General features: G+C 40.7%; 1 protein-coding gene across 4 annotated transcripts in view; it reads left to right on the forward strand.

The window, feature by feature from the left end:
* Positions 1-14,349, forward strand: part of SNX24 (sorting nexin 24) — a 140,285-nt gene that overhangs the window by 67,166 nt on the left and 58,770 nt on the right. For 3 of the 4 annotated variants that reach the window (XM_090279057.1, XM_090279061.1, XM_090279059.1), the window contains one exon: positions 3,153-3,236. The exons of the other annotated variant lie outside the window; for it this stretch is intronic. In XM_090279057.1, the coding sequence (XP_090135183.1) occupies positions 3,153-3,236 (84 nt within the window). The remainder of the gene's footprint in view (positions 1-3,152; positions 3,237-14,349) is intronic. 4 annotated transcript variants of the gene reach the window in all.

A 14,349-nucleotide genomic window follows, 5' to 3' on the forward strand; every position in this document is an offset into this window, starting at 1 on the left:
CAGCATTCCCACCAACAGTGCACTAGGGTTCCCTTTACTCCACATCCTCGCCCGCACTTGTTGTTTGTTGATTTATTGATGATCGCCATTCTGACAGGTGTGAGTTAGTATCTCACTGTGGTTCTAATTTGCATCTCTCTGATGGTAAATGACATAGAGCATCTTTTCACATGTCTATTGGCCATCTCTGTGTCCTCTATGAAGAAATGTCTGTTCAGGTCCTTTACCCATTTTAAATTGGATTATTTGGTTTTTTTGGTGTTGAGTTTTACAAGTTCTTTATAAATTTTGGATGTTGACCCCTTATCAAATGGATCATTGGCAAATATGTTCTTCCATTCAGGGGTGGTCTTTTCATTTTGTTGATGGTTTACTGTGCAAAAACTTTTTAGTTTGTTGTAGTCCCATTTGTTTATTTCTTGTAGCAATATATTTTTCTGATATAGCTCCTTGGACAAGGGAAACAAAAGAAAAAATCTAATTTTTTAATTGTTATGAGTGGGAGATTAAATCTGTTCTCAGTTATTCCTTGTTGGCCAGAAGTGGAAATCACTCTGCCCTAGGATTAACTTTAAAAAAAAAAAAACATTTCTTTAATAGGAAGAAAAACAAATAACCCTGGTCCACACACTCCTGGTACGAAATTCCAGCGGCAGCCCATTTGTACCTCTCGCCACCTCTCCTCTTACGGAGGCCCCCTCTGACTCCACTGTCTAAAACAGAACCTTGTCCAGCCACAGCTCATTACCCCACTGTATTGTTCTCCACAGCTCCTCTCATTCCTTGATATCCCCGTATTTGTTTGTTTATAGTCGGCGCCCCTCACTAGATAGGATGTGTGCTCCATGAAGCCTGGGCTTTTGCCTGTTTTGTTCATTGCTGAATACTAACTCCTGGGCACATTGTAGGCCCTCAGGAAATATATGTGGAAAAAACAGGTAAATGAATGAATGCCAGATAGTACTTGGAGGTTTCCAAACGTCATCATGTGTTGCCCTCACCTTAGAGGTAGTTAACAACTATAAAGAGTTTTCCAGGAAACCAAAACAGAAGAAAGGTTTTCCAGGCAGCAGGGACAACATGTATCACAGATCTAAAAAAAAAAAAAGTCTGGTATGGAATTCAGGAAAATAGCATTTATTAAGTTGATTCCATTTCTTGCTTCACATTGTCATGGAAATTCTGATTAACCAGCTTCCTTCCCAAGATCTTTTCCCAGAATTAAAAAGAAAAAAAATACTAACAATATTAGACATATTGTTCATTTTAAAAATGGCAACATAATAAAAATATTAGAATTAAAATTTCTCACACTTCCCTCTGTGTGTGTGTATACCCTCCCCTCCCCTCATAACTTTAGTGATTGTGAAAACTCTGGGATTTGGTAATGGAACCAAATTCCACGCAGCAGCCACTGTGGCATATTGTCTTTTCCTGGCCTTCAAGAGGGGGCACCTTGAGGGGTGACCTAGTGGGTTGAACCCACTGAAAGTCTTCAGCTTTCTCCTTTTCTGCAGCAAACATGCCAATTAAAGTGGTGGTTTTTGTGATGAAACCTCAAGTAACTGGACTCAGAACATCACTTCTTTATTTCATGCAGCTCAGCAGATGGAAACTACTTTCATTGCCCCCACATTGTCCTGATTTAAATCTGGGGCCTGACGCTAGAAAGGAGGCTCTGCATTCTATTAACCAAGCCCCTGTGCTAACGCTGTGCTGCTATTGTTTGTGCGCTCGGTGTGTTTTCTTCATTCTCTTCCTGGCAGGGTCTTCGAAGAAGAATTTTCTTTCGTGAATTAATAAACAATTATTTTCTAAGACATAATGTAGCTATAGCTTAGACTTTGAAGCATATGTGTATGTTTTGAGAAGAAAATATTTTCACAAATTCACCAAAGAAAAGTATTTTAGGGGGATTACTTGAAAAACCAAATATTATACTAAAATATTGATTAAATGGGTAAAAATGTACCACTTAGTTAATAAAAGTAGGTTTCTAAAACTAAGTCACACAACAGAAAATTTTGTTTTCGAATTGAAGAAGCACAAAAATACAAACACATTTTGTTTGATGACATAATTGCTGGCCATCCAGAAAAAAAAAAAAAAAAAGAGGCACATTTACATATAGAGCAGAAATATAGAGTCATAGCGATCTGGGTTTATGACAGCATGTGCCCTTGTTTCTCATGTGCTAAATTCTTTTTCAGTTTCACACGAACTCAACTTTAGTTTTGTTGTGTTTTTTTCAGAAGGGCAATTGAAACAGGAGATTAGGCTTACTAAGCTATTGCACAATATTTCCTCATGTCTGTGTTGACAAACTCGCACTCACAAAACAGGAGACAATGACCAAGTTTGGAAAATAACCGAGTACCTTCTCTTAGGTTCCTGCCCAGCGTCCTTCCCCCACCCAACCTTAATGCTGTTTTCCTGAGCATTTCTCAATATTTTCCATCCCTTGTTCCCAGACTTGACCCACTGACCTAAAAATCAAGAAAATGTCATGTTAGTGCCTACTAATTAGTGCACACAGAGAGCCTTTTCATCTGGCCTTTCAACCTTCCGGAGGTAGGAGCACGAGCTGTCACTCGTATCATGCAGGGAAAATGAACCTTTACTACATTTTCCTTGGTTTGCAAACAGCAAAATAAGCCCAGCTGAGACTAGAGATGAATATGCAGGTTAGGAAGAAATTAACCTAAAATGCACTATCCTTTGCATGATTGTCTTACAGTTGACATAGCAGGACAGTCATTGGAATGCTCATCACGGCATGTTGCGGGTCTGCGATTTTTACCAGACTCTTGCTGTGATATAACATTTCTATTTCAATACCATCATCTGCATTTGGTGAAATCATGTTAAGGGAGGGACGTCCTCTGATTAAAAAGTTAAGGAGCATTTTAATGCATTTAGGTTTTCATTGTCTCTAGACACGTTTACAGGGATACTGCAGTTTGTTAGTGAGCATTTGGATCCAGTGCTCATTAATCAGTGCTGTTGGGCCAAGGGTCTCCTGAGTCTTCAGGGTTTTGGGGGATCAGCTACTGTAATTAAAGGGATGAAATATATCATGGTCACAAACTTACCACATCAGACAACTGAAGGTTTCAAACTGGTGGAATTAATCTTTTTAATTTTTTTCTTAGGTGTTTAAGATAGAAGTGCTAATGAATGGAAGAAAACATTTTGTTGAGAAAAGGTACAGCGAATTTCATGCCTTGCACAAAAAGGTAACCCCCCCCCCCTTTTTTCTCTATTTGGTAAATGGTATAACATTAAGACTGCTTTCTGGGGTTCCCAAATAGTTCTTAGAAGAGAATGACTTCTTTTCTCATGATGTAAATTATCTTTTAAAATACATTGTTTAGTCCTTTACAGGTGTGCTTTCTGAGCAGGTGGGTTTTCTGTTAAGATCTTTTATGTGAGCAGATGTGAGCCGGCAAAGCTGTTGTGAGCGTGCTGTGCTAAGAATATTAGGTTCAGAAAGAATAAGACCCAGACCCTATTTAATCCATAAAATATACTTAACGGGATTCACAAAAATGAAAAGAATAAAAGCAAATGATTATTTTATTTTATAGGGAGAAATTTATTAAAATCAAGTCATACTTACATGTACCCGGAAAAGAAAACATACATATCACATGTATTTAAGGACCATTTGGGCAACATATGAAAAGAGGTTCACTGCCTTTTGTTGAATTGTAAAGGCCACTTGCTAGGACTGGTGTTTCATTAAAAGTCTTAGATAAAACAGACAAGAATGAAAAAAGGAATAGCTGAGTTTTTGGAGAAATGGCCTGCAAAATGTACCCAAATTTAATGTTTTGCAGATTAAAAATTATCAATGGGGTGCTGAAATTATCTTATTCCTAGAAAAACCTCATGAAATTGCCCTGAAAATCAGTACATATGAGTTACTACAACTTTATCATTTTTCTTTAATAATATATTCATATTCATATGTGCATATATTTTGTGTGCGTGTATACACATGTGTAAAGTATATGGCATAATTTAATTTCCTCACTTTTGTTACTTAGATAAAAGATAGATGGGAAGATAATAAGTATTTGAAGAAAGGGTCTATTCTTTTAATTCATTAAACACATCTTAAATTACCTGGGAAATGCCAGTGCATAAATAATGTAAAAATGTGCTTACTCTGTATTAAAAGTTTTTTAACTTTTTTTAAAATTAAATTTCCCCACTTTTTTTTTTAGTTAGAAGACTAGTGTCTTAAGTAGAAACTTTAATAGGATATTCCTGAGAAATTAGGGAGACCGTTTCCCTCTGTTTCCTTTAAAGAGGAGCTCTAAGTTACCTGTGCACTTTTCTGTTAGGATTAAATCACATTTAATTCTCTAATTAAAACTTTGTTGCACCCAAATTTGCTTCCAAAAGAAACAACACAGCTGAGCACAGGTTTAGGCCTGGTATTGCTAGCTCACTTTACAAAAGCTTCAACCCAGAGGCCTCCAAGAGAAACAAACCTGGAATGGGTTGCACTTCCTTCTCAAGAAATTGTTTTGTTTACTGTTTTTCCAGGAAACAGATTCTAGAGAGATTTCCACTGGGTCTATGTACCTCATGAAATAAGTCCTTAACAGTGAGAAGAAACCAGAACTCCATTCCCTGCCCAGACTCTGAAGACCAGAGTCTGGACTCCTTCCTAATCTCCCAGGTCAGCACTCAGCTCTTCATGACCCCAACACATCCCAGCTGTCCTCGCCAGATACATGGGGACCAGCTCCACATGGGGCACAGCTGGGTGACTGCCAATTAGGCCCACCATGGAGTGGAGGGTCGTTCACCCTGTTCTCTTCTCTAATACAGTTTCTTTTCTTCTGCAGGACAGGACCCTCTCTCCAGTGATTACAGGCAATTCTTAGATACTCAAAGTCAGGAATAAAAACCCAGATTTTCTAGGACTTATCTCAATTTCTGCAATTCTGTTAATAATATTAGCTACTATAGTAGTATCAGGCCTACTAGAATTAAGAGAATAGAAATTCTCAGATCTCTCAATTTTGCATGTTTCTAGGAAGCTTGTTATAAAACATCCTTACAGGGACAGAGAGGAAAAAAGATAGCTTTTTGGAGCAGAATTTTAGTTGGGAGACACTGTCTGATCTTATGTATCGCAGAGCAGAAAGCAGTTGCTGGACATTTCTTTTAATTGCTCCATTGTGTTTGTATGAGATTTGGCAAAAAGGTAACTATAACAGACAATTAAGTACAACTAATGGTAGGGTATAAAACGAAACAATTTTGTGTTCTTGACTGTAAAATTGTGTGTTAGAAAGGATTGAAACAGGCAAAAAATTAATTAATCAGAATGCACAGGCTTTACTGATTACTCCTGCCATGTTGCGCAACTTTATCCTTTTGTTAGAATTTCGGTGCCCAGTTTTTCCATATTTGACTTTTGTGATGTACATTGAATGTTATGTTTTGCATTAAATGTTTTTTCCTTTAAAGGCCATTACATTTATTCTCATTTAAATTTTTTGAAATATTCAGCTATTTCTGCAGTGGTTGCAATTTGCTCTGTTGCCAGTGTCCTGATTTTTCTTACACTTTCCATTGCATTTCTCACTTGTTAAAAGTGTTTAACCAGTGTCCACAAGTTAATTCTAAAACAGCATATGAACTGTTAACAAGTGCTTTGCATCCATAGAATAATAGTTGCGTAGCTCTTCCCATGTATGTACCACAGACAAACAAAAATGCCTCCTGACTTCTTGTCAAGCTAATTCTGAGGCAGAAACTGAAACCATTACCTATTTGACAGTTCATCTGCTTGTATGAAGTTCCTAATGATTATTAGTTCTCCCAAACTTTTATAATTGTCAATATTACAATATGAAAACAATATCCTAACCATTTACACTTTTCTTAGGATTTCTTTTGTACTTTTAAGTCTTGCAGAAAATTTAGGGGCAGGAGAAATAACTCCATTGTTGCCCACACATATTTCTACTATTCTAAAACAATCCCTGTTTCCCTTCTTTTCTTGCATTTTGGGAATTGTTTTACAGACTAAATTAAATCATGGATATCACATGGTAAACTTCAAATAAATGATAGCCTTCATTACATATAATTTTTTCCCCATATTCAAGAGTGTTTCCTAAAGCTAGATAACTAAAAGAAGCATTTTCTGTCACCGTGTATGGGTATGTATTGCCAAATTACTTCCTTTCAAAATGGTTATAGGGGATTTATAATGCAGCCAGCAAGTATGAAAGTATCACAGCATCTCATCGGCTTTGAATATTACCCCACCAAAATGGTATTTGTTTATTTAGCAAGCAGTCTATGTTGCCTTATTGCTATTTTAATTGGTATTTCTTATGTTTGTTTATGATTCTAGTCCTCCTTTTTGGAATTCTGTTTATACGCTTTCCCATTTATCTGCAAGGGTCTCAGTTGGTTTTCTTCGTTAGTTTGTGTGGCCTGTTAATAAAATATTAGCCATTTGCTGAAAGTATTTTTCACCAAGGACCTTTTTATTTTGGCTATGATATTTATTTTAATTTACAAATGTTTTAAATTGGTATGTTGTCTAATATGTCCATTTTTACCCCTTCAGATTTTACATAAGATTAGTTGTTACTCCCAGAGCTATGCTGAGTATTTTATTCCATTTCCTTTTATTTTTTTCTTGATTGGTGTTTTAAAAATTGTGAACTTTGGATCACCTGAATCAGAACAGTGTTTACTGAAGGGCCGATTCCTGGGTACCACCCAGACATGCTGAATCAGAATTTTTGTGGTAGCGCTCAGTAATGTGCATGTTAAACCAGCATTCCAGATCATCTTCATGCCTGTTGACGTTTGAGAAGTCAGATAGTGTGGTTATATTTTTAAGGTTTCTCTAGAAACAACCCTCACACCCTCCCTATCACATGCCTTGAAGCCACAGAGTTTGAAATCTTGAAGGTCTTTCCTACCTTTCTTTTACCTTCCATATCCAGAATGTCATCAAGTCTGTTGATTTGTTCTTCCAAATGTCTACCATATGCTCCATTTCATTTTCCATTTCTACTCTTACCATCCCAATATAGTCTTACTAATTTATGTATTTCCTTGCTGTTTCTTATCCTTGTCTTTTTCATTCTTTGCTGCAGATTACTTTTCCTAAAACACCATCTACATCTTCATTCTTTTGTTCGAATATATTGAAGTGGGTCTGTGTTTTCTTCTAAACCACGGACAGTGACTCTCAAGGCCAATAATCTTAAACTCTGTATTAGTGTCCTATTGCTGTTGTAATAAATCACCACACACTTTCTTTAAAAAACACATATTTATTATCTTACTTTAAATGTGTTGTCAGGGTTATGTTCCTCAGCTTTCTTGCCCTTTCCAGCTTCTAGAGGCTGTGTATTCCTTGGCTCATGGCCCCTTCTCATCTTCAAAGCCAGCAAGAACACCACTCCAACTTCTGCTTCCGTCATCACATCTTCTCTCTCTGACTTTGACACTTCTGCCTCCTGTTGAAATTACTGTTGTAGTACTTTGTGGTTGAGGGCACGCAAGTAATTCCAGCAGACAGAATGGGACGGACGGACGGAGGGCTGCTGCACTCTCAGGCGGGTCAGCATTGAGCAGTGCAAGCACCTTCCTTTTATTGGATTTTGCAGATATGCTAATCAACATGGAGGGTCCAGGAATGAGCTCACAGGCACATTCCAGGAATGATTACAATGTACTTGAAACTTACAACAGAGGAAGCTTAAAGGATTAACTGAAGAGAAGCTTCCTGATAAACAAGTCTATATATCCTCTACAGATTCAAAAACAGAAAAACAGAAATCCAATCACTTATTCTTTTAAGGCTAAGGAACGGATGCACTGTTCCTTAAACACTAACAGAAAGCAATCAAGGTTAAACACCATTTGTGCTTAGTTTTGTTTGATTTCCTTATCAACATCAGGGAAGATGGAGTACTCAGCAGGATTCTTTTTAAGTCACAGGATGTCTTTAAGATCCTGAGGCCTGAGCAGTCAGAGACTGTTGGCACCAGAGAGTCCAGCTCACTACTTGGATCATTGAACACCTGGACCGAGAGGCATGTAAACATACCTCAAATCAGAAGTCTTGATTTCCAGCATCAAATTACATTGGACCGACCTGGATGATCCGGGATAATCTTCCCAGTTCACGATGCTTGATTTAATCACACCTGCAAAGTGCCTTTTGCCATGTAAGGTAATGCGTTCTCGGGTTCCAAGGATTAGTACATAGACATCTTTAGGGGGGACCGTTACTCTGTCTTCCACAAATCCCTTTACTGGCTAGCCTTATTTCTCTCTGCATCACCTAAGAAAAACATCAATGGTGGTCAAGTCTGTCTCCCCCTTTACCCCTGTATGTGAAGATCACTACCTCCCTGTCTTTGCCATGCTGGATGTCCTTCCCTCTGTGTTCACATCTGTTCACACGAAACTAAAACATTTCAGGTTCTCCTTCTTCCCTGTTTCTTCTATTCTCCAATATCTTTGTTCTTGGACTCCTTTCCCATTTAGAATAGAAATTTCTACTTAAATTACAAACATACAGAGATGATTAAAACTTAGTTGCCCCTAAGTCTTTCCAACTAAGAGACACATTTTTTAAAAAGTAGGGCTCATGTCCCATCTTTTGTATTTTCCTCACTGCCTATTAGTGTTGGGTACATATTAGGCATTAGATTATGTGGCAGATGGGATATTTGGAGAACATCATACATACAAGGTCTGTCCAGAAAGTCTAGCCATTGTTAATATAACAAGAATGGTTTGCATGGCATTGATGTAGCATGGCAGCCAAGGAGAGTGGACTAGAATGCACATGCATGAACAATGAGGACTTCACTATACTAGTCATTGAGGTGGTAGATGCCATTGAATGAGCATGGGTACTGTGAAGCCGTCACATTCAAAATGACTGAGCAAGTGGAGCAATGAATCTGCCTCAAATTTTGCATTAAGCTTAAACATTCCTCTGTGGAAACTATTTGGATGATTTAGAATGTAACAGAACCCTTGGGCTGCTTTGATTGAAACAGAACCCATGGGCTGTTTACTTAGGGGCCCGATTGCCCACTGCCAGAATTATAACTCTGAATACCAGAGTTTGGTGAAAAGAAAATGAATTGTTTATTTACACATAGTCCTGCCTCCCCCTCCCAGACCTGGCCAGTCTTAGGAAAGTCAGAAACACTGTTTCCCTACTTCCTAGGCACAGTTCAGCTTTACCAGTAGCTGCCAATCACTCAGTTCTGATTGGGGAGGTCCTTTCTGTGCTGTGGTGCCCTCCAGCTCTCAATGCAGGACCGCCTGGATTCTCAGCCTCCTTGTAAACTGCCTTCTTCCTGCAAACAACATGGATCTCCTCTCCTTCTCAAAGCAGCCTGGCAAGAGCCTCTTCTTAAAGCAGCCTGGAGATCCCTTCTCCAAGCCAGATGGAGGGAGCCCACAAGAGCCAGAGAGTGAGGGCGTGAGGGCCAGAGAGAGCGCCTCCTAGAGCCAGAGCCAGCCCAAAATGTCCACAGCTCCTTCTCTCTTCCTCCCTGCCTCCTCTCTCTCCCTGCGTCCTCTCACGCAGTGGGTGTTGCAAACAGTTCTGACCATTCACAGAACCCTCCGTAGGCTCTGTCTGCTTCTTCCTACCAGCCCACAGTCCAAGATCCCTCCCATCTTCCTGAGTCTTAGAAGTAAAGCGGATCTTTGCAACAATGTTTCCAGCCACTAGCTCCAGGCATGCAAGAGCATCCTGAAAGCTGCTTCCTGCTCCCTATCTCCCAGCCACAAACTGAGGTTTGTTTTTGGACTCTCCTGTTTCTGTAACAAGAAGGCCACAGATGTGGGCAACTGGAGATTGGCAGCTTCATCGCAGCAATGCGCTTGCTCATGCATCACATCTCGTGCAGAGTGTTTTGACAAAACATCAAATCACCCAGGTGACTCAGCCCCACTACAGCCCAGATTTGGTGCCCTGTGACTTCTGGTTTTTCCCAAAACTAAACTCACCTTTGAAACAGAAGAGCTTTCAGACCATTGATGAGATTTAGGAAAATACGACAGGGCAACTGATGGCAATTAGGAGAACTGTGTGAGGTTCCAAGGTGCCTACTTTGAAGGGGACTGAGGCATCATTGTCCTGTGTACAAAGTTTCTTGTCTCTTCTTTAGTAAATATCTCTATTTTTCATATTATATGGCTGGGTACCTTCTGTACAGACTTTGTATTTATGAATGACTGGAGGAATGTTTTGTTGACAAGAACAGTTTTTATTGTGGGAGTTTAGCTCACTGTCACTTTAATCCCGGGTTATACTTGTGCTTCCTTTGTAGCTCTGCTAGTTAAGATGGGAAGACACCACCACCTCACTGAAACCAAGACAAACCCCCACTAGTCTTCTGTTCACATTTAGCATCATATCCTTAAAAAAAAAAAGGTATAGGGTGCCCTCCATCGTGACATGATTATGACCCTGGCTGTCCTGATAGAGTGAGCCTTAGTCTTGTATGTGCTTTCTCCATGTCCCAGCAACACCTGCTCACGCCCCACTGCTGCAGCCAAGTAACTTACCACTTAAAACAGTGGTCCTTAGAGACAGCGTCACCTCCCTAGGCCCAGAACCACAAATTTGGAGCATATATTACATGCCTTTCCCACTGTTTCCTGCCATTTCCAGCCCACACTTATTCACAAAGGTTTCAGAGAAGAACGGTGCTGGTGCATTCCTCAATTAACTGTCCTCATTCTTACCTTTGCCTACCTTTGGCTTGAGTAAAATATTGCATTCTCATATTTAATTTAATGAAGGACATATTTCAAAAGGACCAAAAAACTGCTGTATGTGGTTAAACCAGGAACACAGCACCAGGTGTAATGTCTCTAGAGGGAATTCTGAGGATATAGGGGTCCCAATACGGCATAAGAGATTGAATTTTACCCGAGATGTCCCTCACTCTTTTCTTAACTTTTATTTTTTTAATCTTTTTATTTACATGCTTGGGGAAAGAATTTCTGTGGAAAAATGGGTATATAGTCAATGCACATGCAGCAGGTCTGTATAGGGCACGTTCTGTGTAAACTCTTCTAACAATATAAAAGGGAAAGGCGTGGTCCAGCCAGGCGGAGCGGATTGTGTTTGTAGTATCGCGGAATCTGCTGGCTATCTGTGGGGATCTGAAAGGCCGTTTGGCCGGACGCAGAGCGGCCAGAACAGTTAATCATCGCACGAACTGGCAGCGGGTTATTTATCTTGTAAGCAGCTGAGCCCTACTGGAAACATATTGTCTCAGGTTTGTCTCTCCTCATCTAAAGCAATTCATTACTCAACTACAAACGCTGTCACAGATCCCAGGAGCTGTGATGATGGGCTTCCTTAGTACTCCTGACATAAATAAAAAGAAAACAATGTTTTCAGTTCTATATCTTTAAGATTTAAACAAAAAAAAAAAAAGGAGACATAAATGGAGTTGATTTTTCTCTTTGGCAATGTAAGAAATGTTCTGATTCAGTAGTTAAAGGAACTTTATGTTTACATTGAAATCTCCTGAACTTATTACCACAGAATAATTTAGCGTTTTTCTTCTTGTTTTTGTTTAAGAAATGCCTCAAATAGAGATATTGTAATTCCTCTCTCCCCTTTTTCTTTCTTCTCAATACTGGCTCAGTCTGATCAATAACTTTGATATATTGGCCATTTAACAAAATAAAACTTGTCTTTGACCCTATGCTTCCCTCCCATGTTCACCCCTTTGCTCTCCTCTCTTAGTATAATTCCTTGGAAAAGGACCCTCTATTTTTAGGCTTCCTGCTCCCTTTACCGAGTGTTTTTGACTTCCCGGCATCAACGGAACAGTAGGACCATGGCCCTTCTAGAAACATTTCCTGACACAATGTACTGTTTCACCCCGCCCCCCTCACTGCTTGACCTGCCCCTCAGTCGGATGTCTCAGACCGTGGCCCTTGTATTGGTTTTCTAGTGCAGCATAACAGATTACCACAGATGAGCCATTTGGAACAACACAAACATATTATCAGTTTCCGTGGGTCAGGAATCTGGGCACAGGTGTACCGGGTTCTCTGCTCAGTCTCGCCAGGCTGAAATCAAGGTGTCCCCAAGGCTGTGATCTCATCTGAAGCTTAGCGTCCTCTTCCCAGTGGCATGTCCTCATTGAGGTGGAATTAAGGTTCCCTGCAGTCATAGAACTGAGGTCCTTTTTTTCTTGCTGTCAGCCAGGGATAGCTCTCAGCTCCTAGAGGCCCCCTAAGTCCTGGCCATGTGGTCCTACCAGCTTCTTCAAAGCCTGCTAGGACTGGGTCTTATAAAATGTACTGTGATCGGGAAATTGACTGTCTCATCACCTGTCCTACAATGTAACCCAATGAAGAAAATGAATATTTCATCCTATTCACAGGTCCCAGCTGCACGCAGGGGAAGGGCTTATTCCGGTATGTACACCAGTAGGCAGTGATCTTGGGAGCAGTTTTAGGACTCACCTACCTCAGCCCTTTCCCTTCATCTGCACCTAAGTCCCAGTGCCATAGCCTCTAGTTCCATGGCTCTGACAACCACTTATGTGTTCTGACTCACAGATTGACAGACTCACCTCCAACTGTCCATGCATCATCTCCACTTCGACCCCTACTGTGCATCTCTCACTTAAAGTTAGAACTGAACAGTGAATATTTTCATGTCAGGATTATTTTTGGCTAGATATCATAGAAAGTTGACTAGGTTTCTTAAACGTAAGAGATTAATTATTCTCATATTTTGAGAAACTAAAGGTAGACAGTCCAAGCCGATGTAGCAGTATCCATGATCCAGGCTCCTATCTGCTTCACCATATTCACCCAAGTGTACGACTTTCACCCTCTGGTGGCAACGTAACCGCTGTCCCTCCAGACATTGCTTGCAGTTTCTGGCAGGAAGAGCTCATTTCTCTTTTTGAGGAAAGCAGGAGCCCTACCCAGTAGGCTTACACTGCATATCATTAACAGCTCTGTTATGTGGCCATTCTAATTACAAGGGAACTTGGAAAATAAAGATTTTTCTCACTACATGTTGGCACTCTGAATGTTATTAGGATATTTTTGTAAGAAGGAGGTAGTAAATACTGAACCTAGCAGTATCAGCCAAGTCTGCTACTCACATGGGATTTGATCTGGCTGCAAGTGACTCTAGAAGCAAAATAATAGTGACATTAACAGAGACACCTTTATTTTTCTCTCACATAATGTCTAGGACTTATGTGGCAGTTTCATGATCACCAGGGACCCAGGCTCTTATGGCTTCACTGTTCTCAAGAGGAGGCTTCCGCCTCGTGGTTAAAGGGGACTGCTCCAGGTCTAGCCATCACATGGGCAGTTCAGCCAGGAGGAAGGTGGAAAGGAAAGAAGGAGAGAGTCCTTCCCTTTAAAACCATTTCCCGAAGACTACACACACACGTCTGTTACCTGCCTTTGACCAGAATTCCGTTATATGGCCACACATAGCCTCAGGGGAGCTGTGTCCTTTATTCTGGGTGGTCAGGTACTCAGATGAAAATTAGGAGCTCAGTGGGTTAGGAGAGATAACCGGTGTTCTCTGCAGTTTTTCTGAAACCCAGCACTCTGCTACCTTTCAGGAAACAACAGGCAGGTCACCCAAAATATGGCTGCCGGGTGAGGTCAGAAACCTTAAAACAGTGACAGTCTTGGAGTCATCTGCTCACCTCCACGTTGCCCGTACTCCCGCAGCCGCCTCCTCCCACCTCCTAGTCCAGTTCACCATCATCTCTCGCCTGGACTTCCACGGGAGCTTTTGAGGGGTCTCCTTGCTTTGACTCCAGCCTCCTGTAGTCCATCGTGCTGGTAGAATCTGGCATGGTCTCTTAAATTGAAAATTATATCAGGCCATTCCCTTGCTCAAGATAATCAGTTCGCTTCCCATTGAAAATGATGTGCAAATTCCACCTTGGCCTCCAAGGCCCTGTGTCCGAAGCTGCCGCCTCTCTGAACCCGTCCCCTCCTTTCTGTGATTTGAACACCATGCTTGGTCCTTCCTGTTCGTTGCTCTGTCTCTGCGGTAACATTCCTTCTCCAGCTCCTTTCCCAGCTCCCTCCCAGCATGAGTCAGGTCACAATTCAGAAATCCCTACCTCGCGCATGCCTTCCTCAGTGGCCCCAATACAACCCTCTTCTGTTACTCTCAGCCCTCACCCTGTTTATTAATTTGTTTATTTCTTATTGTCTCTGTCCTGGTATGTAAGTGTCTCTAGCACTGGAATAACATGGAGGAGTTGAGTGTCTTCTGTTCCATGACCTTCTTCAGGGAATCTTTGCTTTCCCTGGAACTTA

This window comes from Furipterus horrens, unplaced genomic scaffold (genome assembly GCF_987537825.1).
Source record: "Furipterus horrens unplaced genomic scaffold, mFurHor1.1.pri manual_scaffold_5, whole genome shotgun sequence".
Lineage (NCBI taxonomy): Eukaryota > Metazoa > Chordata > Mammalia > Chiroptera > Furipteridae > Furipterus > Furipterus horrens.